The 22,136-nt window shown below is 43.8% G+C and overlaps 1 protein-coding gene across 1 annotated transcript in view; it reads right to left on the bottom strand.

Annotated features, from left to right (window-relative positions):
* Positions 1-21,289, bottom strand: part of LOC122467112 (ALK tyrosine kinase receptor-like) — a 196,895-nt gene extending 175,606 nt beyond the window's left edge. Inside the window, exons 1-2 of the mRNA XM_043553339.1 lie at positions 21,220-21,289; positions 12,111-12,230 (exon numbers count right to left, since the gene is read on the bottom strand). Coding sequence (XP_043409274.1) covers positions 12,111-12,230; positions 21,220-21,289 — 190 coding nt within the window. The remainder of the gene's footprint in view (positions 1-12,110; positions 12,231-21,219) is intronic.
* Positions 21,290-22,136: the final 847 nt, after the last annotated feature.

Below are 22,136 nucleotides of genomic sequence, written 5' to 3'. Positions count from 1 at the left end.
CGCAGTGGGAGTGAAAGAGAAAGATCACTAGACAATTCTTGGAAATTTCCAAGCTCTGGGCTAATCAGCCTTGTGCTTTGGGGCAATTCATTTAACCACCTGAGTCTTGGTTTCCTCATGTATGAATGTGAGAGATTTATCACAATAATCATGCTGATAAAAATAATAATACCCGCCATGATGATCAAATAAGGCAATGAATGTGAACATGCTTTATAATTACAAAGTACTATATATGCATATCTTATCGCCTTTGTCGCCTGTGCCTCAGATTTACCACCAGGAGCTGAGAAATGAGCTGGACTGACTTGACCTCAGAGGACCCAGGGAGACACTGACCAAAACAGGTATCTTCCTAGCTTGCTCTGTTTTATATAAAAACTGCATGGGGCACTAGGGTGTCTGAGGAATTGAGGAACTAGCTGCTGCATGGGATCAGACTGTTCAAAGTGAAAGCTTGGCTCAGTCACTTGACTCGCTGCATATCCGGGGGGCAAATTATTTAATCTCTCTGTACCTCAATTCTTTCATGTGTAAAATGGGGATTAAAGCAAGGACCACCTCAGGGGATTGTGAGGAGGATTAAATGCAATACACATACCAAGCGCCCAGCGTGGCAGTGACTTGCACATTGTTTATTATTAAACTTGGCAGTCCTTGCTGTTGGTCTTCAGGTGTCTCCAGGGGTTAGCCACAGCAGAGGGGAGTTAAATGGGTCCATGTCCGGGGCGCCTGGGTGGCGCAGTCGGTTAAGCGTCCGACTTCAGCCAGGTCATGATCTCGCGGTCTGTGAGTTCAAGCCCCGCGTCAGGCTCTGGGCTGATGGCTCAGAGCCTGGAGCCTGTTTCCAATTCTGTGTCTCCCTCTCTCTGACCCTCCCCCGTTCATGCTCTGTCTCTTTCTGTCCCAAAAATAAATAAACGTTGAAAAAAAATTAAAAAAAAAAAATGGGTCCATGTCCAACACTGAAGGCAGAAAGCTTTGACTGTGTCAAACTTTGTGGAAACTCCTTAATCTTTGCTTTTGACACACTGATCTAGCTTCCTTTTTTTAAGTGAAGTCACACTAGACCTTGAATAAGAGGAGCTGCATTCTAGCTCCGGCTCTGCAGTGTGACTTCAGGCAAATCATTTAACCTCTCCAGGCCTCAGTGTGCTCATCTGAAAAATTAAGTGGTGGAATAAAATGATCCTCAGGTCTCTTCCATCTCTACCATTTTAAGACCAATTTCCCTTTTTGGGCAGATGGCCAAGACAAGCTTTCTAACTTGGCTCTAACAGCTGGTCAGCAGAATCCCAAGAGTCCTGACTTCCAGCCCAGGCTTGGATGATTAGGGGCTTCTACTCCCTCTTGCTGGGTTATCTCCTAAAGGGGCACTTGGCCCACCAGTTACCTTTGGTATTAATCTACCAGCTGCCAACAACATCTGGCCACTTACTTCATAAGACTAAGTAGCAAACCTAGCCCCTTGCCCGCCCCGCCCACAACCACCATTCATTTGTCATGGGGCCCCAGAACTGAAATCATTCACTTCCTTCCCACCATCTCGCTCCCTGGAATGCATCTGGGAACCAATCACCCAATTCAAGACATCTGTTTAGCTCACTTATAATCAAGCTGCAGCGAAGAAGGGCCAAGTCTCCTTCAATCAATCAATTATATAAACACAGCCTCAAAAGACAGTCTCAAGGAGGGTGTGTGTGTAAGCATACCCAGGATGGTGGGAGATATGTGTAGAAAGCTTAATTCTCATTTCTCTTATTTGTGGCCAGTGCAATGTTACAGATAGAAGAAATGGGACTCTGCTCCTCATCCCAGAACAGAAAATTGAAAATAATTAAGATCCCAGACATTCTGAAATTAACGAGCCCAGCCTCCACATTTTACAGATGGGAAAACCAAGGCTCATGTGACTTGGCCAAAGTGGCAGAGCCTAGGATCTGGATAAGTAAGAGAACTGAGACCAGAACCCAGATTGGACTTTTCCAGTCCAATTCTTTCCTTGTGATTTTCAGGATCATCTCTAACCAAATGAAGCAGACCCCACAGAGCATGTTCAAAACCTTAATAGTTTGTACACTGCTCAGCATGACATCCATAAATTAGGATCACCCCTAAAACCAGAAGGTTGGAGAAGAGCTCTGAGCAATATGGCATCCATGATAACCAGAAGAGGCTGATGGTCATCAACGGTCTCAACTTCAGAACATGAAAAAATGACCCTCCCCTCTTTTCTGGTCTCTAATGGTGAAGATTTGCTAGATGTTGCAGGTTACCATGGGGCTCCCCCCACTCCCCCACCCAATGCCAATCTCAGAATACAGATACAAGGCTGTCCTAGAACAGACCCTGTGCCCTTCAGGGACTCCCACTCCAGGGTGGCGAGATAGACTTCTCACACCTAACTCTCACAGTTGGCAGACATGGTAAGGCCATGGGGACACAGAACAAGAGAGATTTTCTGCCTGGGAAGACCTGAGGTTCATGGAGGAGGCAATTTTGGGGCTGCATCTTGATGAATGAAAAGATTTTAACATGGGATAGGTTTAAGCTAGGAAGTTTGTAAGAACAGATGAAGGAATAATGTTACTCCAGGCAGATGGGGAACTAGTATCGCTTATTCTCGTGTAGTTTTATGAATTCTGAAGCTGGGCTACATAGGATTAAATCCCAGCATGGAGAGTATCATGGTTAAATATAAAGTCCTTTCAGTTTCTAGAGGGAAAAACCAGGGACTTTAAGAGTTTTAAGGAAAAACTTTCTAGCAAAGTAGAGCCAGGCCATCCAAATGCAGGCTATTGGCCTCTCACTGGAATGGCCTCATTCCTCTTCCAAAGGTGAAACACCTGTGCTCCAGCATCTGGAAATCTGCCCTCACAGAACTTACAGCAATGCTGTCAATTAGGAATCATTCCCATTTTTCAGATGACAAACAGAATCAGGGAGTGGTTTACTGGCTGAAGGTAATAAAACTCACAGGAATCTGAGCTGCAAATTTCACATCTCAGATCCCAACTTGAGTTTCTTCCCCACCATTCTGTGCTTTGCTTTCAGACAGAAAGGCTGGCAGACAGCTTGCTTGGATGTTACACAGGACATTTAAAGGCAACAAGGAGCTGAATGGAAGAGCTATGGTTCCCAAACCTAGTCCTACTATTCCTGGACCCCAGATCTTGTCTTTAAGAAGCTCTCCACGTGATGGTGAGGTAACCAGACTGGGCCTGGCCGAGGGTCCTTCCACACCAGGATGGTATTGACCCTATACTGATGTAACCCTTGCGACATCATGAACCCGCTGGAGTGGTGGAGACCTAAGGAATTAAAATGATGAGATGGAGAAAGCAACAAATGGGAGTCATGTGTGAGGAAATGCTTTGCAGCCCAAGTACTGAGAAAATATGAACCATCGCCCATGCGTCTACTGCACTGGAAGGGTTAAGGGTGGGCTTTTCCAAACAGATGACCTGGATTTGAATCTCAGCTTTGCCACTAGCTCTGGCAGACTGCTGACCTCTCTCTGGGCCTAGTGTACTCATCTGTAAGATGAGGCTATTTGACTAGACCACTATGGGCCCTGACAGCTCACAATTTTTAACAAACCAAATTATTCTAGGCATCTACTCAAGTGGACTGGGTAAAGTCCTGTTAATCTGAGGTCTCTTCTGGCATAAATGTTTGCATCTGAGGTTGCTCTTGACAAAACATTTCATTTTAAGAGGATTTCCTCTCATTTTTCTCATTCTTGATCAGTCATTTTCCTGCATATGTTTTGGACACACATCTTTCTGAGCTGGTTGGGAATGCTCTGTATACAATATCTCAGATGTCCCAAAGCTGTCAAAACAAAAATTCCTCAGCTCACTCATGTCTGCTGAATATGCTTTTTTAGATTGAATAGAGAAAAAATAAGCCTGCCTAAAGTAGTTAATGTCATAGCTTTTAATTCTAAACCAAAGGAACTGTTCTCCCCTAGACACATGTCTTTCCTGAAACCAGTTAATATGACTTTAGGAATAAGAGGGCTGTGGAAACATCCCTACCCTTTACAGAGATCCTCAGGGGCTGAAAAGCTGAGTTGGGAACTTAGAGACCCAAATTCCTGGTTTGCCCCTGGATTGTTCAGCAAATGTTGCTATTTCATCTACTGTATATTTATCAGGAGCTAAACTGACTGCAAAACAGTGGATTAATCACTGGAAATGCAAAAGGGAACAAAATGTAGATTCCTTGACCTCTAAGAGCTTACAGTCTCGGAATCATGATGACTCAGGGCCACAAATAACTTAAGATATGTTGCACTGAAAAGTGTGACATCAGAAATACGAAGTACTTCATAAGGACATTGTACAACTTTCCTTGGTGAGAAAACAGGGACAGAGTGAGGTCTACAACCTTGCGGGCTGTTCTAATTTGGGGTTAATGTGGTCACCAGCTGCTGGGTGGTAATCCTTACTGGATGGTTTCCAAAAAGAAGCTCTCTTTATCTAACAGACATACTAAGTCTTTGCTAAAACTGAAAAGTCTTATTTCCCACGCAAACCTTCCTATTGGGTTTGATAGATCATCAGACCCAGGGGTCGGCACACATATACAAAAAAATCATACAAGTACTTAAGAAAGACCTTTCAGATGGATATTTGGGACTATCTTGGACCTATGATAAAAGTGAACTAGGGCAAAATCTCTATGAGGGGCAGGGTCACAGAGCTTGGCAAATTGTAGACACTCGCTGGATGAGTAAATATATGATTGGATAGATACATACATACATATATACATACATTCATATATACATACCTGGATAACAGATAAAAGTGATTTTTATCACGTTTTTTGTCTTCCAGTGGGTAAATTAGATTCATCAAATTAGATTCATCCATGATTGCTTTATCAGCTGACTTGGTTTACTTGGGCCATAGAAGGGATGAAATATAACCTAGGAAAGTTACCTGATTGATAAGAAGCATCAGGGAAGCCCCAGGTTTTGTGATGATGGTCATCATCCAATGGAGTTTCATGGAGAATTTGGGATGTTCAAGAAATAACCATTCCCTATATAAGTCAGAATCTTCTCAGATTTCAAGAAGAAGGATTATACCAACCCAATGTTATCAAAAAGTTCCATCAATTTTTCCATACAAAAATTCCAAGGAGAAAGAGACATCAGTGTAGTCTGGGTACTCAGTGAAAACAATGCGGTAGAAGCAGGGACTAAGCTGGGCCTTACAAGCTGGAACAGGTAGGCTCTAAGGAGACAGGTTCAAGGGAAGGAAAACAACAAAGTAGTTGGGGACACAATGGAATGAGAAAGTAGGAAACAGGGGAAAGGAAGAATATAAAACATAAGGAGTATTTATCAAGGTGAGAAAAGGCTCTTACAGTCCTTGTTCCACTTTATCTCTAGGTGGCTTCAACACTGCTGATTATTTCTGTACCTAAAATTCTTTACCACCTTAGTTTCTATGAGTATACCATTTCTTATTTCTCCTCCCACCTTTCCTATTTCTCCATTTCTGTGTGTCAAGCTTCTCTTCTTCTGCTTACTTCTTTTTTTTTAATTTTTTTATTATTTATTTTTGAGAGAGAGAGACAGAGAGAGAGAGACAGAGAGACAGAGAGAGACAGAGAGAGAGACAGACAGAGTGCAAGCAGGGGAGGGGCAGAGAGAGAGGGAGACCCAGAATCTGAAGTAGGCTCCAGGCTCTGAGCTGTCAGCACAGAGCCCAACATGGGGCTTGGACTCACGAACCACGAGATCATGACCCAAGCTGAAGTTGGATGCATAACCGACTGAGCCACCCAGGTGCCCCTCTGTTTACTTCTTAAATCCAACATCCGGGATCTTCATCCTCCAATTACCAGCCTCAACCACAACCTCTATGCTAATGACTCTCTATCTCACCTCTCCCCAAAGCCAAGACCTAGATTTACAACTCTCTACCTGTTGTCTTCACCTGGATGTCCCTGAAGACATTCAAATATAACTTGCTCAGCATAGCTCTCTCCACCTTCTCCTCTCTTAAGGTCTTGGTCACCATTTCTCCTTGCCAACTGTTTATCCTAGCTCCCTGTTTCAGTTAACACAATGTCCAAATACTCAATTACCCAAGCTGGACGCTCCTGGATGGACAACCAAGTCATGCTCAACTTATAGCCAGAATCTGTCCCAGACTCCCATCCTGCCATTCCATTTCCAACCTATGCTTCACATGTAGGATCATGTCTAAATCCTGAGTACATCTGGAAGTAACTTTCTCCAGGCACACTGCTGCTGCTTCCTTCAAGGTCCTCCATATCCTCTGGTATTGAGCTTGACCTGTTCCTGAACATGCCTTTGCACCAGGAATGCCCTTCTCATTGGTCTCAGGGTCCAAGGCCCAACCGAGCTATCTCCATCTCCAGGACATCTAACTTCTTAAGTCCTCCACAGAACTGGACGTCTCTCCCTACATTTCAGGAACTTTGAGCATGTCTCTGTTTCTGCACCTGTCATAGCGCAGACATGCTTACCTCTTCCTTGAGAGTTCTTGAGGGAAGGGAGTGTGTCCTATATGTCTTTATCACTGCTATACCTAGAGCAGAACCAAACATACAGTTGGTATTCCAAACGTGTTTATACCCACTCTCTCATACCCTGTGGCATCAGAGATACAGTAAGGGGGAAATGATTCAGGCAGGTAGGGATACAGAAACAATGCTCAGTGGGGAGGCCACGGCTGGACTGCATATTAGGGAACCACCTGCCCAGGTAGGACTGCTAAGACCATGCTAGCAGGAGAAAGAACACATTGACAGGAGACCAGACAGGCCTGAGTGATCCTTTCCACATTAATCTGTCTGTATTTCTCTCTGTGCATCTCTATCTCTGTTCCCTCATCTGTTTCTTTCTTTCCCTTTTGTCAATACCTTTCCCCATGTCTGTGACAATTGCTTTAAATGGCTCTTTTTTAACTTGTTTTTCTTGCCTCTGTGTCAGCTGGTCAATCAGTCTCTTATCTTTTAATCTGCCTTGTTTCTTTTCTGCTTCTCTTTACCCAATCTGCCACTAACATAGAGATAAATTGTTGGTATTTATTGAGCGGATCTATGTATCTTCATTTTAAAGGTAGGGTATATGATCAAGTGGGTTATTTTAGACAAGTCTTTTCTTGAAACGCCTAAGCCATCTGCTTGTTATTTAATTTCCATGGATAGGGTTCATTGGCCTCTAGCAGGCCAACAGTCCTCAGGGTGAGAGATATACCCTGCTCTTGGTTTTATATAACCAGCAGTATTGCTGTATCCCTTGGGACTCAGTCTTTTTTGGTGAATGCATTCACAGGGCTTGTATTTACCATGTTACAGATTAAAATACAAGAGCATGGACTAGGAATGAATTTGACTTCCCAGTTCAATGGAGCAGGGTCGAAAGAGAACACAAGAAGTCCTGGCCTGTCAGGGCAGAGGAACGGGGAAGAAAGCTTTCAGCTCTGACAGTGGTCCACAAGGGAACTGGGAGCTGCTTTTCACTGACACCAGGCACTTGAGGGTGGAGTAGCTGATCACGTCCAGCCACATTAAATATGTAATTTCAGAAATGTGATCAAACTGACTTCCTGCCTGAACTATGAAGCAAATCCCGTAAGGCATTCGTGGGCTTTTTTGTTTTCCATTTTCAATTCTGTGGTAGGTTGATTTTTTTTTTTCGAGAAAGAGATATGTTTAATTTACCCAGTCTTTTCAATCAAAGAAATTGATACATTAACAGGACCGCAGTAGTGGCCCCTGTAGTGGAAGTAGGGAAAGTAATTAAAAAGTCTAATTTTTCTTTCTTTCCAATAGCACCAGACCTCAAATTGGATGGGTCCCAGTGGGCTTGAAAGCATAAAAAGTTTTAATAGAACTTTTATTTAAAGTCTAACAATGGCTTTGTTGTAGCCTGATGTTGGGCATTAAGGGGAATCTTTCTCTTCCAGGAGTCAATGTTCTAGACATTGGAGGAGTGGAGGGACAAAGAACTGTATGACCTTATTAGGACTGTCATAACAAAGTACAGCAAACTGGGGGCTTAAAATAACAGTAATTGATTCTTTCACAGTTCTGGAGACCAGGAGTCCAAAATCAAGGCATTGTCAGGGCTATTCTCTCTCTGACAGCTCTAAGGGAAAATCTGTTCCATGCCTTTTTCTCAGGTTTTGGTGGTTGGTGCCAATCCTTGGCATTCCTTGGCTTATAGATACATCACTGTAATCTCTGCCTCCCTCATTACATGGTGTCCATCCTGTGTGTCTGTGTCTGCGTCTCTGTTTTCTCAAAAGGACACTGGTTATATTGGATTAAGACCTACTCTAATGCAGTATGGACCCAAGTTGATGATCTCTGCAAAAACCCTATTTCCAAATACGGCCAAATTCACAGGCACTAGGGTTTAGGACTTCAATATTTCTTTTGGGGGAACACAATTCAACCCTTAAGAGAGACCACAGTCTATGGTAGGGCACACAAGACTGCCCAAGGTGCCCCTTGTTTGGGAAGAGATGAGCTAGCTGGCTTGCCTGGAATAGTCTCAATTTGGGGACATCAAGTCTTGGTTTTATAGCTGCCTAGCTCTTGGGTAACAGACTAGTCATTCAGTCCCAACACCAGGAAGTAAGAGCCTTCTCCATGGAGGGAAGACTTCATCTGTGAATTCACTTTGTGTTGTAGTAGAAAGAGCATTCAACTTAGAGTCAGACAATCTGGGTTCAAGCTTTTCTAACTGCTGTTCTGCTCCATAATGGGACCATGTTAATAAACTTCTTTGGCCCTCAATTTACATGGGATATAAAATAATTTCATAACAAGCTTCAGTGAGAAAAAGGGTGTGAAAGAGTTCTGCAAAGTATCAACATTTTTGTTCTTCAATAAACAGGAATTCTCTTTCTCCTCCTCATCTGGGGCAGAACCTTTGATTATATTACATTTTACATGTTGATCTGATTCTTCCCACACCCAGCGTGGGCAAACATGAGCTAAAGTGGGCAGGACACCATCTGCTTCTGTGGCTCTAGAACTCAACATGATGATAGCTCCCAGTGCCCTCTGTCTCTTAGCACCTGGAGCTACCAGTTGGAACAGATTTTTATCTGGGTGGATAACAAGAGCCCAGTCCTCTAGCCAAGCCTATAAATAATCTTAAGGCATAAGAGGTGATGATAAAAGGGGAAAAAAAGGTATTTCTTTAGATGCCTCCCCCATTCCAAGCCTTGGGGGAGGAATGCGTAGTTCTCTGCTTGTCAATGATGACACAAGCGGGCTGCAGTCCTTCAAGACAAGAAGCGAGAAAGAGCTGGAATCAGATACCAAATGCCACTGAAGAAAATATATTTTACACGACATAAAAGGCCCAATGTAAATTAGAAGAAATATGGGAAGACTTCAAAAAGGTAGGTCAAACTTTTTCCTCAAGCAGATAATTACAGGCTGGGGGTGAGTAAATCTTGTTAGCCTCTCTCCACCTCGTCTCTTCTCATAAAACACTGGTAAAAAGAAAGCCACATTCAATTCAGGACCGGACAGCCTGCCTGAGAGGGCCGGCCTGCTGCTGTCTGTCATGATGCCTGTGGATAGGTTGTTGCTGGCCCCTCTTGTTGGCCCTTTGTGCGCCCCCCCCTCCAGAATGTCCCCTCCTGCCTCATCCCCGGAATGCAGGCATGGGACTCCACCACTCAAACGCCCACAACGACTTGCTGAGACTTGGTTACTTCTCACTGTCTGAAGAACTATCCCTTTAGGCGGCAATTTTCCAGTCAAATTTCTCTGCCCAAGTTTGAGGCCTTAAAATTAATGAAGTTGTTAACATTTCTTAAAATGTCTTTCACGGCAGTTGAAAGGTACAGATTTATCACCAATGAGTCTGTTGGCCTCTCTGGTTCATACAGACATGTGGGCTGGGCCCCCACAAACATCCTTCAGGGGACAGGAGTCTTGGCCTTCAGTTTGCTCTGTAATGGGTTTCGGATGAGTCTTCAACAGCTGTGCTCCAGGATCAGCCCCCCAGAGGTGCTTGCTGTAGCAATAAGCCTAGCTGCCTCTGGAATTATTTCTCTGGCCTATAAGCCTTGAGATAGCAGGAATAAGTCTTACTTATTTTTGTACTTGTATCCCCTCTGCCCATCTGGCACTGGACCAGGTACATAGAGGTGATGGTGGAGGCAGGTAGGTTGTGGCTGAATTAAATATAGTAAGGTAAAAGGCTCTGAAATTACCACTGCACTCAGTCAAGGAGCCACCAATCAAGAATCAGTTCTTCCCGCCCTGTAATCAATAGCAATAATGGCACTGCCTTTGGCATCTCCATCCAGCATTTGGGCAATGTCTGGCCAATGGTTTGGGTCCTCTCTTTTGCCTAGAAGAAGGCAATTCATGAGGATACTAGGCCATAAGGAGAGTTCGAAAAGGCTCTTGAGAATGCTCCTGATCTACTCTTTTGCCCCAAGGCAGCATGTCTTTCTACCTCATTTTATAGATAAGGGTGAGGCCTGAAGGAAGTAGGTGTATCAGGGCCAAGCAGTGGTAGGGAGCAGCTTAATAAACTCCAGTAGCTTTCTCCTTTCAACCTGCAACCTCTTTCTGGATGCTCTACAGAGAACAAATGCAATGCCCTCTGTGTCATGCAGGAGGTAGAATGCCTTTTTTGGACATTCTGCATTTTATAAAAGTTGTCATCCTGCAGAGATAGTGAATGACTTTGAGAGCAAATTCAAAATGTTATCCAAAGACCGGTTGTATCACAAATCTGGTTACAAAGCAATAACGATACAAAGGACCAGATTTCAATTATTTATAGACACTTGCCCTTATCACAAAATGACACTCAATGTCTGGCTTAAATAAAATCAAGAAGTAATTCTTATCTGGAATCTTCTGACAACTACTGATCTTCCTCTCCCACTAGGGAGGCTTAGAAGCAGCAGGAAACATCCCAGCAGAGTATAATCCTAGAACTGCCCTAGGGTTTTTGATGCATTTATTTTTTTAAGTTTGAAATGAAAGGTACAGTTAATATGAACCAAGACTAGCTGCGTTTATGCATGAGGGATAGCAGTGAGTAGAAGATCTCTGTTAGGTGCATTTTAAAAAGCTCAGGTCCAATGGCAGAGACCGAGTATCAGGATGAGTAAATATGCCCAGAAGGGAATCTAGAACTCACTGCTATACCAGGTTCATAAATACTTAATTGAAGCAGACCTCATGAGTAAGTTCCATCCCCAGAAGCCTTTTGTATTCATTCATCATGCACAAGCCCTTTATGAGTATGTTCTATGTGATATAATAAAGTGGGGAACAAATGCAGCTTAGTGCTTGCTCTAATGGGGTTCACTCTAGAGAAGTTCGAGAGAAGAAAAATTTCCACCTGAAAATACATCAGCTCTTTTCCAAACCTGCTCTTCCCTGTGCAGAGGCCCAGCTCCTATGAACTATTAGAATGTTAGCTGTTAGCACAGAGAAAGAATGAAGAATCCTATACCATACATATATGGCCTCCTAAGACAGGATGTAGCAGGCTGAGTAGGTGGCCCCCCCTGGGAGGAAAAGGGAATGTAAGGGAAGAATTCTGGCTTTGTAGTTAGAGTCCACTCTGCACAATCTCATTAAGCTCAGTTTCTACATCTGTGAAAATGGAACGGGACCTGGCCTCCTTACTTCTGAAGCGGGTGCAGAGTCACATGAGTTGAACTAATATCTAGGAGCATGTCTGGGAAACTTTAAGGAGTTGCCCAAATGTCAGGGAGTCACCTGAGGGGCCCCAGAAGACCTGTGACCTTCATAACAACAATTCTTTCTCAAGAGGTCACCACTGCTAGAAACACTCATGAGTTAGAGCCCTATGTCTAGAAACCACAGTCAAAATGCAAATAAGTGTGGCATCTAATGATTGGGCAGGGGTGTCAGGAACACTATATGCCACAAAGGCTGGGAGGTTGGGATATGGCAGCAACAAAGCCATGGGCTTTATCTAGGATAAAGAATGCACCTGTTGGTCTGGAGATGCCAGGCCTGGCTGGAATGTGTGCCAGTGGATACTAAAACTCACAGCTTCCTTAATTATGAGATGGTGATTACACATCGACTATAAAATATATACTTACCGTATCGACTGCGATGAGACAGGAAAGGGAAGGAATCTTTCATTATCCAGGTCAGATTCCATACAAAAGGATCAGGAGGAGGAGAAGGCAGGTTTGTCGGAGACTCTGAGGAGCTGTGACCTGAACATAAAAACAGAGAGAATACTGACCCATGTGCTTAAGGTGTGTTTTCTAGCTGTCACTCATATGGCTTATAGGAGAAGTGTGTAAGAGGCTTTCTTGTCATCCACTGGAATACCAGGGAAAAACGACCAAGCCACTAGTAGATTGAATTGACCCCAAGCACCTCAGTGTACATTTTCTACCCAGGCAGCCAAATCTAAGAAGTCTGAATCTTGTGACCAAACATCTCTGGGAGACTAACTTGAAGCCAGGCTACTTAATGGCCTGGTCTAATAGCTCTATTCAAAGTCTATTCTGCCTATAAGAATTTGTACAACTTCGTAGAGGACTTCAATTCATTTCATCTAGATAATGCCTCCACTCTATGTTCAGACTTGTTAGTTCATCTAAAGTTGTTTGCTTGGGTTATTATTGCCTTATCAATTAGAGGGTTGAAATTGCACTCAGAAGTTATGAGATTTTGACAATTATGTTATTTTCAGGGACCAAAACAAAAAAAAAAGAGCTAGGTGATGGGTTTTCCCACAGTCACCAGTCCAGGGAGCCACAAAGGATTAATGTTCTTGTTTGCATGAGAGAAAGAAGGGTTGAGAGAAAAGGAACAAAAGCAGCATTATTCCTTTGCTTAACTGTACCTCAAGTGGGTTTTGTGTGGTGAAAAGTAATTATAATATACCTACAAATCAAATGAACACATGTTACATGCTCTTATGCAGTTCTTCCCAGAAAACCCCCAAGTCAATCACTATTTGCTAATGTTTTATGGCAGGCAAAGCTTCTTCTGTTAAAGAAGGAACAGCTCTGTTTCAGAGATAGATGTGAGCAAGCCTGAGTGAGGGAAAGAGGGAAGGAAGTGGACTAGGGTTTCTTCTGCATCTTCCGTGAGCCAGGCACTTATGCTGGACTCAACCCACATAATCCCACGTGATATTTGCAGTTGACTCTCAGAGATAAGCAGGATCACCCCCATTTTACAGCTGCAACAACTGAGGCTCAGAGGGGCAAATGATGGAATCAGGAGCTGAACCCAGGTTTGCCTGTATCAAAAGGCCATGCTCCACCATGAGTGAGCTGGTTTGCTACTCAAACATAATTCTTACGCCAGCTGGAGAGACTTGGTGAAGAGAAAGATGAGGAAGAAGAGAAAGAGGAACAGGAAGCAGCACAGAAAGCTTTTTCCAGTCTGTCTGCTTTGTTGTTTCTTCCAAATCACCTCCAGAAGCGGTTCCACTGGGCCGTATTTCCTACCTCCAACCTCTTGTTAGTATCAACCCCTCTTCACGCGCTTTAAGGAAATTACCATCCTGGGTGAACACGGCAGTCTTTTGTTTCCAGGCCCCTCCACTGTTTTATCTGCTGGTGCTGTACTTAGGTAAAGCTGACCATGGGAGCATGTGGCCTTGTAGCTAGAAAAAGGATGGGCATTCTACAGTCACCCTCCTGAAAGAAACATCCTTATCTCTGCCTTCCAAAGATTTAAGATGGAGGGCACCTGGGTGGCTTAGTGGGTTAAGTGTCTGACTCTTGGTCTCAGTTCAGGTCTTGCTCTCACAGTCATGAGTTCAAGCCCCATGTTAGGGTCCATGCTAGGTCTGGAGAGTGCTTAAAACAAAAAAAACCAACCAAACAAAAACCAACACCACCAAAGATTTGAGTTGGAAGTGCTGGCTTCTGAGTACCTAGAAAGGGTTTTCTACTTTACTCCTATGTCTGATCTAAAGAAATCAGAATTGAATTGGTTGGTGCCCAGATACATCTTTCTGGTAACATTTCTACAAATGTTCAGGGAATGTGCGCTGAAAGGGGTCAGGAGCTCTGCTAATAAGTTTCAAAAAGAAGCCATCTCATGTCACACTCATGTCAGCTCTGTTTTATAGATGGACAATGGAGCTAAGAGACATCATGCCCCAAACCACAGGTATACTTGGGGGAAGGACTGAGGATTATTACAGTTTTTTAAAAAAATTAATAATATGAATCGAGCACGTATGGACCAGACACTATGCCAAGCACTTTAAATGAGTGATTACATTCACTTCCCACAACAACCTTGTGAATAGTAGTATCATTGGTCCTCACTTTACAGCCAGGGAAATTGAGGCTGAAAGAAATTAGACACCTGGACTGTGGCCACATGGCCAGTAGGCAGAAGACCACAGGCAACAGACCAGGTTAGCCTAATGCTACAACCCATGCTTCTTCCACCGTCCTTATGGACCCCCACAAACCAGTGCAAGGGGTTCTACAGCTCTCTATTGGGCTTCAGGCCCCCAGAGGGCAATGGCTAAGGCCAGGGGTCACCACAGAGCATGCTCCAGAGCAGGGCCACTGTGTGAGGGATCTGAGAAGACTGACAACCAAACCCTTGCAATGACCTCCATGTGAATAAAAATTTGTATCTCTAGGTCTATCAACACAGCTCAAATTTTAAGTAGTTTTGAAGCAGTAGGAAGATCAAGCCTAAGCAATACGTCCCAGCTTCCAAGTGAAGTCATTTTTCTTAATGACATAGTTTGGGAATGGTACTAACTTCTTCCTGGACCAGAAGCACCAAGTGGATGGCACTAGACCTCAGGAAGCACTTACAAATCTGTGTGTGGGCACTGAATAGCAGATGACTTTTATATGGATGAGGGCCAGGTTAAATAATGATGGATAAAAAATATCTGAAATCATTCAAAAGATTGGACTCTGAGGGCTGAGTCATGGCCCAGTTAGGAGTCATGGGCATCACTGTGGGTCATCCCCCCAAAAAGCATAAAGTGTTTTCTAGCCAAAAATTCCAATAAATTATTGGGCATCTTCAAAGATGAATACTGGAGAAAAAGCAGAAATATGTATCCTGCCCTTACAGGAACTCCCAGAATTTCTGCCAGGAGGCTGGCTTCATATGGTCCCCAGAGGGAGACAGGTAGTGAGTGATTTGCTGCATGTGGGTGTCAACCGAAAGGATGGGCATCTGAAAAAGTAAAGACCAAGGAAACACAGCCCACCTAAACCAAGTTGCTTGCCAAAATCCGAAGCACTGAGATAGACGTGAATTCTAGTCAAAGTTCACAGACTATGTATCATTTAGAATATACAGAAGAAAGCACTTCTGCATCTAACAAGTGCAGGGAAGAAGTTCTGTTTCCTTCACACCCCCTATTCTTCTAATCCTCACCGTTGGTTGGGAAGCGGGGAGGTTCCAGCATAGAGAAGCACAGATGCCATAGGAAGCAATCCATTGAAGCAAGAGAATGGCTTCATTTTTTGGTATTTCCCTCTCAAAATGTAAGGATCCAGAGTGAAATGGGCCTTACCAGCACATGTGTATGGGGGGAAGTTATGAAATTAAGACCTGCTGGCTCAAGAAGAGTGTATCTTGGACCCTGGGAAGAGGGGTGGGAAGGAAAGGAGAGGGGAAAGCAGGAGCAAGAAGTGTCAGGTGTCCAGGTGAGGCTGCCCAGTGATGGCCGAGACCACCTGCAGAGCAAAAAGCACACAAATGCACTCTGGACTGCGGGCATTATTGGTTGTTCCCCTTTCTCCTGCCTTCAACAATTTCCTCCTCTAGCAAGTCAATCTCATCCGTAGCAAACATACAGCATGTTTAAAGAAAAAAGAAAAAAACTGTCTTGACCCCCACATTCTTCCTCAGCCATTGTCCTCCTACTCTGTTCTCCTTTACAGCTACATCTCTTAAAAGATTTGTCTGTGCTCCTGTCTCCACTTTCTCCTTCCCCTTTTCTCCTTAACTTAATAAAATCAAAATTGTCTTCACTATCCCAGGTCAAGGTCACTGGCAACCCAAGTTGCTGGTACAATGGACAGTCTTATTCCTTCTCTTACTACGCCTCAGTCTTACTATGTCTTTCAGAAGCACGTGAGCCCACAGACTTCTCCCTACTTCTTGGATTCCTCGCATCCTGGTGACCACATGGTCCTTGGCTGCCACAGTCCTCACCTCCTAACCCAGTGGCGGATCCTCTTTACTGTTCTTTGCCAGATCTTCCCCATTTTCCAGGCTGTATAAAACAAAACAAAACGAAACACCCCACACAGCCATCCATTCTCAACTTTCCAGTGGCAAATGCCTAGGAGATTTCATGGCTGAATATTGAATTTCATCACAGTGGTTTTAAATAGCTGACAGTGATCAATGACCATGAATTTCAAGTGACCCCAAGACACTAGACCCTTCCTGGACCTCACTGAAGACTCCTGACCAATGAACAAGGAATCTATTTTAACCAACCACCAACTTAGCATCACCACCACGGAACCCTATTCCTAAAGCTTTAAAAACTGTGACTTTTCTTCCTTAGAGAACTAGTCAGTGAATTTCTCCTTCCCTGACATGTAAATATGCCCAGCTTTTTTTTTTTTTTTAATATCTGGTGGTCGGGGGATGGGGTTATCTTTGTTTTAATTTTAGACAGTTGTTGAAAGTTGGGGAGATTGGATATTTCCTCTTCTCCACCTAAACTCACTCCCAAACTGATCTCACCCAGTTTTATACCTTTAAATACCACCTATATACTAATTCCACTAAATTTATATCTCCTGGCTGAACTTCCCTAAACAGCAGAATATATATCCAACTGCCAGTTTGAAACCTTCATTTTATTGCCTGATAAGTATCTCAAACTTAACATGTGAAAACTAGGGGCACCTGAGTGGCTCAGTTGGTTAAGCGTTTGATTCTTGATTTGGGCTCAGGTCATGATGACATGGTTCGTGGGATTGAGCCGTATGTCAGTCTCTGTGCTGACAGCATGGAGCCTGCTTGGGATTCTGTCTCTCTCCTTCTCTCTCTGCCCCTCCCCTGCTCGTGTGTTCTCGTTCCCTCTCTCTCTCTCTCTCTCTCTCTCTCTCCCTCTCACATACACACACACACACTCAAAAAAATATAAACTTAAAAAAACACACACACACAAAACACTAAACACGTGATGGCCTACCACTTAAACCTAGGTGTTCCTGATTATAGAGAGGGGACAAAAGTCTTCTGGTTGGTTGGGCCCAAACCAGGAAGAATCCTTGACTTCTTTCTCCCCCCCCCCCCCCCCCCCCAGCAATTCATCAACAAATCTTGCTGGCTTTACCTGAATTTTACCCCTTCCATTTCTCTCCCATTGCCTCTCACCTGGATTACTGCTATACACCCCGAGCAGGCCTCCTGCTTCTACTAGTATTCACTTTCAGGCTATTTTCCACACAGAAGTTTGTCCTTTCAGCCCTGAAATGTTTTTCACATTTCTTGCCATGCCTAGCCCTTGATGGCCCCATGTGATCTAGCCCCTGGCTCTCTCTCAGACTCATTTCCAGCCATTTTTCCCTTGCCTGTGGAGCTCCAGTTCTAACAGGCCTCCTTGTCATCTCTCAAACTCACCAAGCAAACTCCTACCACAGGGCCTTTGCACTGTTGGTTCCCTCAGCCTGGAAAGCTCCTCTTTCCCATATGCACATGGCCATTCCTTCTCTCCATCCAGGTCTCTGCCTAAATGCCACCTTCTCAGAAAGATCTTCCTGATCATCCTGCCAGAAATGGCACTCCCTGTAAACCACTTGCTATCCCCTTCATGCGCATTTATTATTTCCTACATTTACATTTGCTTGTTTATTGCGTATCTTCTATACTAGTCACTGATACATCCCCATGCCTGCCACATAGTAAGCATTCAGTAAATATTTGTCAAATGAATGAAACTAGAGCCCTCGAGGAAATTAACTCTGGCACTTATTAGCTATAGGACTTCATGCTAATCACATACTCTGAGAAACCTCAATGCTCCGAAAATGATAAGATCAAGAATAATGTATGTTCTACCAACCCTCAGGGTTTTGTAAGGGCCAGATGAACTAACGTGTGCGTGATCTACTCTTTAAATACCAGTTATGCCACTCTTGAAGTTTTATGCTTCTATCTCTGCTTCAGAATCCAAAATGAAGGGGAGTCTTGGTGCCTTTCATATGTCCAGGGATCTCAAATACAATGTCCAGAAATTAAAAGTGCTCCCCGAGAGCTGTTTCTGTACTATTCACCAGTTAATTATTAACTCTGCAAACTGTCCATAATCTCTAATACTCCAGTTTCAGTCAATTGCCTGTATCTTCATTTCCAGTCTTTATTTTACACTGTCTCACTGTGTGTCCATTTATTCCTAAGCCAATGTACATTATATAATAAATATATCATACTTGCCTCAGTGTAAATAATAAAGAGCTGTTTGTGTATGATGGTTATTTACATAAATGCCCTGGGTTCACTAGCAAACATGTTTTACAAACCTACGTCAATAAAATGTAAAAATGCTTCTGTTCTGAACACTCCTTGGAACTATTCCTGCCTTGCCTCATACACGTTTTACTTATTTATTTTCCTTCCAACAATAAAACAATCAGTGACAGCCTGCTAGTTTTCCTCCCTTATTTGAAAACACACTTAATAATGCATTCTTTTACAATGATTTTGTGTCACACAAAGCAAAGTTTAATGTGGTCAAATAAATAGTGGTCCTAATGTCAAATGGTGGTGGTGAGCAGGCGTAGCCAGGCCAGGCCCTGGGCAGGCCTCCCTGACTGGGACCGGCAGCCCAAGGGAATGCTTTTCATATTCAGCAGGCTGAGCCCACACCTGCTCAGCCAAAGAAACCTTCCCAGTGAATTTACACTGCTCCTAGAGTCAGCGGTGAGGATGGAGTTGTAACAGGCACTTCTAAAAAACAGAGATGCGATTTTCAGAGAAAAGAGAGAGATGTGCAGATGTGTCCTTTGTCCTACACACACAGACCTCCCACACCTTCTCTGGGCCTAGAAAATGAGGGGGTTGAATCAGCTGCTAGCTGAGGTCTTCTCCAGTTCACACATAGTTGATTCTCCATATTTTGCTTTCACATCTCCTTCCAGCTGGCTCATTCAGAGAGGGGCTATTAGTGTCAGGGGCGGAATGTGAATGGAGCTAAGCGGCCCTCACTCCACCTCGCCTTTCTCCAAGCCCCACTTCCACTCTGCCAGGAAGGTTTGCACTCTTTTTTTGCAGCTCAAGTCCTGAAGCAAAAATTTATCTCCCATAATATTCTCTTGTCCTACTGAAAGTCATAGTTTCAACATATGTGTTTTGTTTCTCCCCAACCCCAAAAGGATTCGTGTATAGCTGCTGAGTTCATTCAGCGGTGAACCACGTCTGTCATTCAGGAGAAGCTGGCAATAAGGAGTATTGAGGGAATCCAAAGGAAATCATCGCCCAGTTCCTGCCCTTGAGGAGACGGTTACCTACAGGGTATACCAGACCCACACCAGAAAGGGAATCACAAAGAGGTTTCTGCAAAAATGGTTAAAATGTGTAAAGTTGAAGCCTTCATGCTTCTGCCTACACTTTTTCTTAGCCTTATTTCCCACTCAGAATCCTTTTGCATTCTACAGTCTCTAGTACACATGTCTTCAAACTTTTGTCTAAACTGATCTCTGCCAGTACATCCTTCCTCAACTACTGCTTTCCTAAATCCTGCCTTTCCTCAAAGGTCCAAACCAAATCCCTCCCTCTCCTAGGTTCCCCATCTTCTCTGAGCTTGAGGCCCATCAAAGTAGTTGAGCTGGGATTCAGAGTGGACCAACACAAAAATCACCTGGGCCCTCCTTCCTCCTTGACCACCAAGACTTACTGCTACTTAGGATGGTGGTATTGGGGTCACTTACCAAATGTTGTTCAAACTACCTTGGTTGTTCATGACAATAGAAGATAAAGTATGTTAATTTCACTCACAGATTTCAAACTCACAGATTTAGAAGAAATTAGGGGAAGCTTCTCACAGGGGCTGCTGTTTTATCTCATGCAAGACATTCTTCCTAGGGTCAAGGTCAGGGACAAATCAGGGACATAGACTCCAGGTAGCTCCCAATCAGTTGTGATAGCATGTGTAGGTAGGCCACCAGTGACTCATAAGTCATGGCCAAAGCAAGATAATGGAGGCATTGTGATATGTGATGCTGCCCCTTCAGAATTTGTGTTCTAAGCTGCTACATTTTGACCTATCTAGAGATGACCTCAGTGTCCCAAGCTCATGACTGGATTGTGAGATCTGTAATGCCTTCTCTTGTCCTGCCATCCCTGTTCCAGGTATACTTAGTCATTGATCCTACCTATCTGTCCAGGGTGGACTCATTGGCTTTCAGTAGCAGAGAAAGCCAATTAGCATTTATACTAATCCCTAAGAGCAACAGATAGGGTATCATTATCCAGGTGGCCTGATTCTTCACTCACACACACACACATACACACACTCCCTGACAGGGCAACATGACTCTCTGATCCAGGTCCATTTCTGTGGGTTTCTTGCACTCCACTCTTTATGAAATTTACTGCATTGTGATCTCAAGCCTATTTTCTTTGCCCAAAATACACTGAGTAGAATAATAATCAAAAGGAAGACTTTAAACTGACACTAGGACTTTCATCTTGTGATCTCAGAGAGCTTTACCAGAAGGTAAATAATTAATGTACTGCAAGTGACACAAAGACCAGGCAGCCTGGAAAACCAAGTCCATCAATGAAAGACGTTGCAGCATAAGGCAGTGCTTGTAGGGACAACCATCCACCAGTGGGCCCAGTAGTTTCTGGCTAAGTTGAACAAGAAGCTACAAACTATAACAACTGGGTTTTCTCTTGACCTGATGTGTCAAGATGGGGAGGGATAGTTCCCAGAGTAACCTCTGGAGAGGGCATGGCCCACTTTTGCAAGAAGAAGTGAGCTCTAGCCCAGAAGAGTGGATATTACTTACACAATCACCAAGAGCTTTTGACTCACTGATGCTTTGGGGAGTCATTCATCCCAAAAGTCATTCATCATGACTGCTGTCAGGATTACCTGACAATAGTCCTGTGAGTTAACCCTTTTTGCAGATGAGAAGATTCAGGCCCAGAAAACATATCTGTCCTGTGAAAGGTCACATAGCTAGTATCATGACAGAACCCATGACTGAGGACCCTGATATATGTACTAACCAGCAATGCCACTCTCCAACACAGACCTCCTGGAGATGATGATGCTGACTTCTCTGGAGAACAGCAACATCGAGTTAAACACAGCAGAAAGACTGATCGGATCACAGTTGCCTGCAGCATTCTCCTGAGGATGACAGATTCCCTTCAGGTCAACTAGGAAGGTGACCTAGAAACACACACCTTCAGTCAGGGCAGCCAGCTCTCCAGGGCCTCAAGCTGAACCTGCACTGTTTCCATGGCAACCGCCACCAGGTCTGATGCTTGGCCCTTGAGATGGGCCTTGGCTGGTCCAGGGAAAGGATGCTTGGGATGGGAGAAGGAGAAGGGCAGGGCACTTTCTACTTCTACTAACTTCTAGTCCTTTCAATCTCTCTTTATCTACTTGTCACCCTCCTATTTCAGGAAAGAGTCTATCCTCCAGGAAATCACACTTCAAAAACATTTCTCCGAACAAAGACCTTTCACCCATGGCTGGACTCCTTTCCAGAGAATGGAAGAAGAATGCCTGAACAGCCTGGTGTGCTAAACAGAGACCCAGGTTCCTGGGAACAGTGATGTTACTGTGCGACCTTGGGTAAGCTACTTAACCTTTTTGAAGCTTTGTTTCCCTGCATATAAAACAGAACTCATCATGCTTTTCCATCCAACTTTAGGGATGTTCTGAGAATTAATGAGGCAGTATATACAAAGCCCTCGGGCTCTTTTGAAGAAAGATACACTAGAAATCCTTGGGCTGTTACCAAGGGGCATTGTCATGATGATGCATTTTAAAACATTCTTCACCTGCATTACTAAAATAAACTCAGCTTGTATTAAAATAGATAGCCCAATAGCCTAATTTTCTCCTCCCTGTTCTGAGGCTGCTCTTTTTGCTTTTTGCTTCCTTCATCTTACACTGTGAACAGCTATGGTCAGTG

This window comes from Prionailurus bengalensis, chromosome A3 (genome assembly GCF_016509475.1).
Source record: "Prionailurus bengalensis isolate Pbe53 chromosome A3, Fcat_Pben_1.1_paternal_pri, whole genome shotgun sequence".
Lineage (NCBI taxonomy): Eukaryota > Metazoa > Chordata > Mammalia > Carnivora > Felidae > Prionailurus > Prionailurus bengalensis.
Note: the sequence above shows the minus strand (reverse complement) of the source record. Positions and strands in the feature narration are given on the sequence as shown.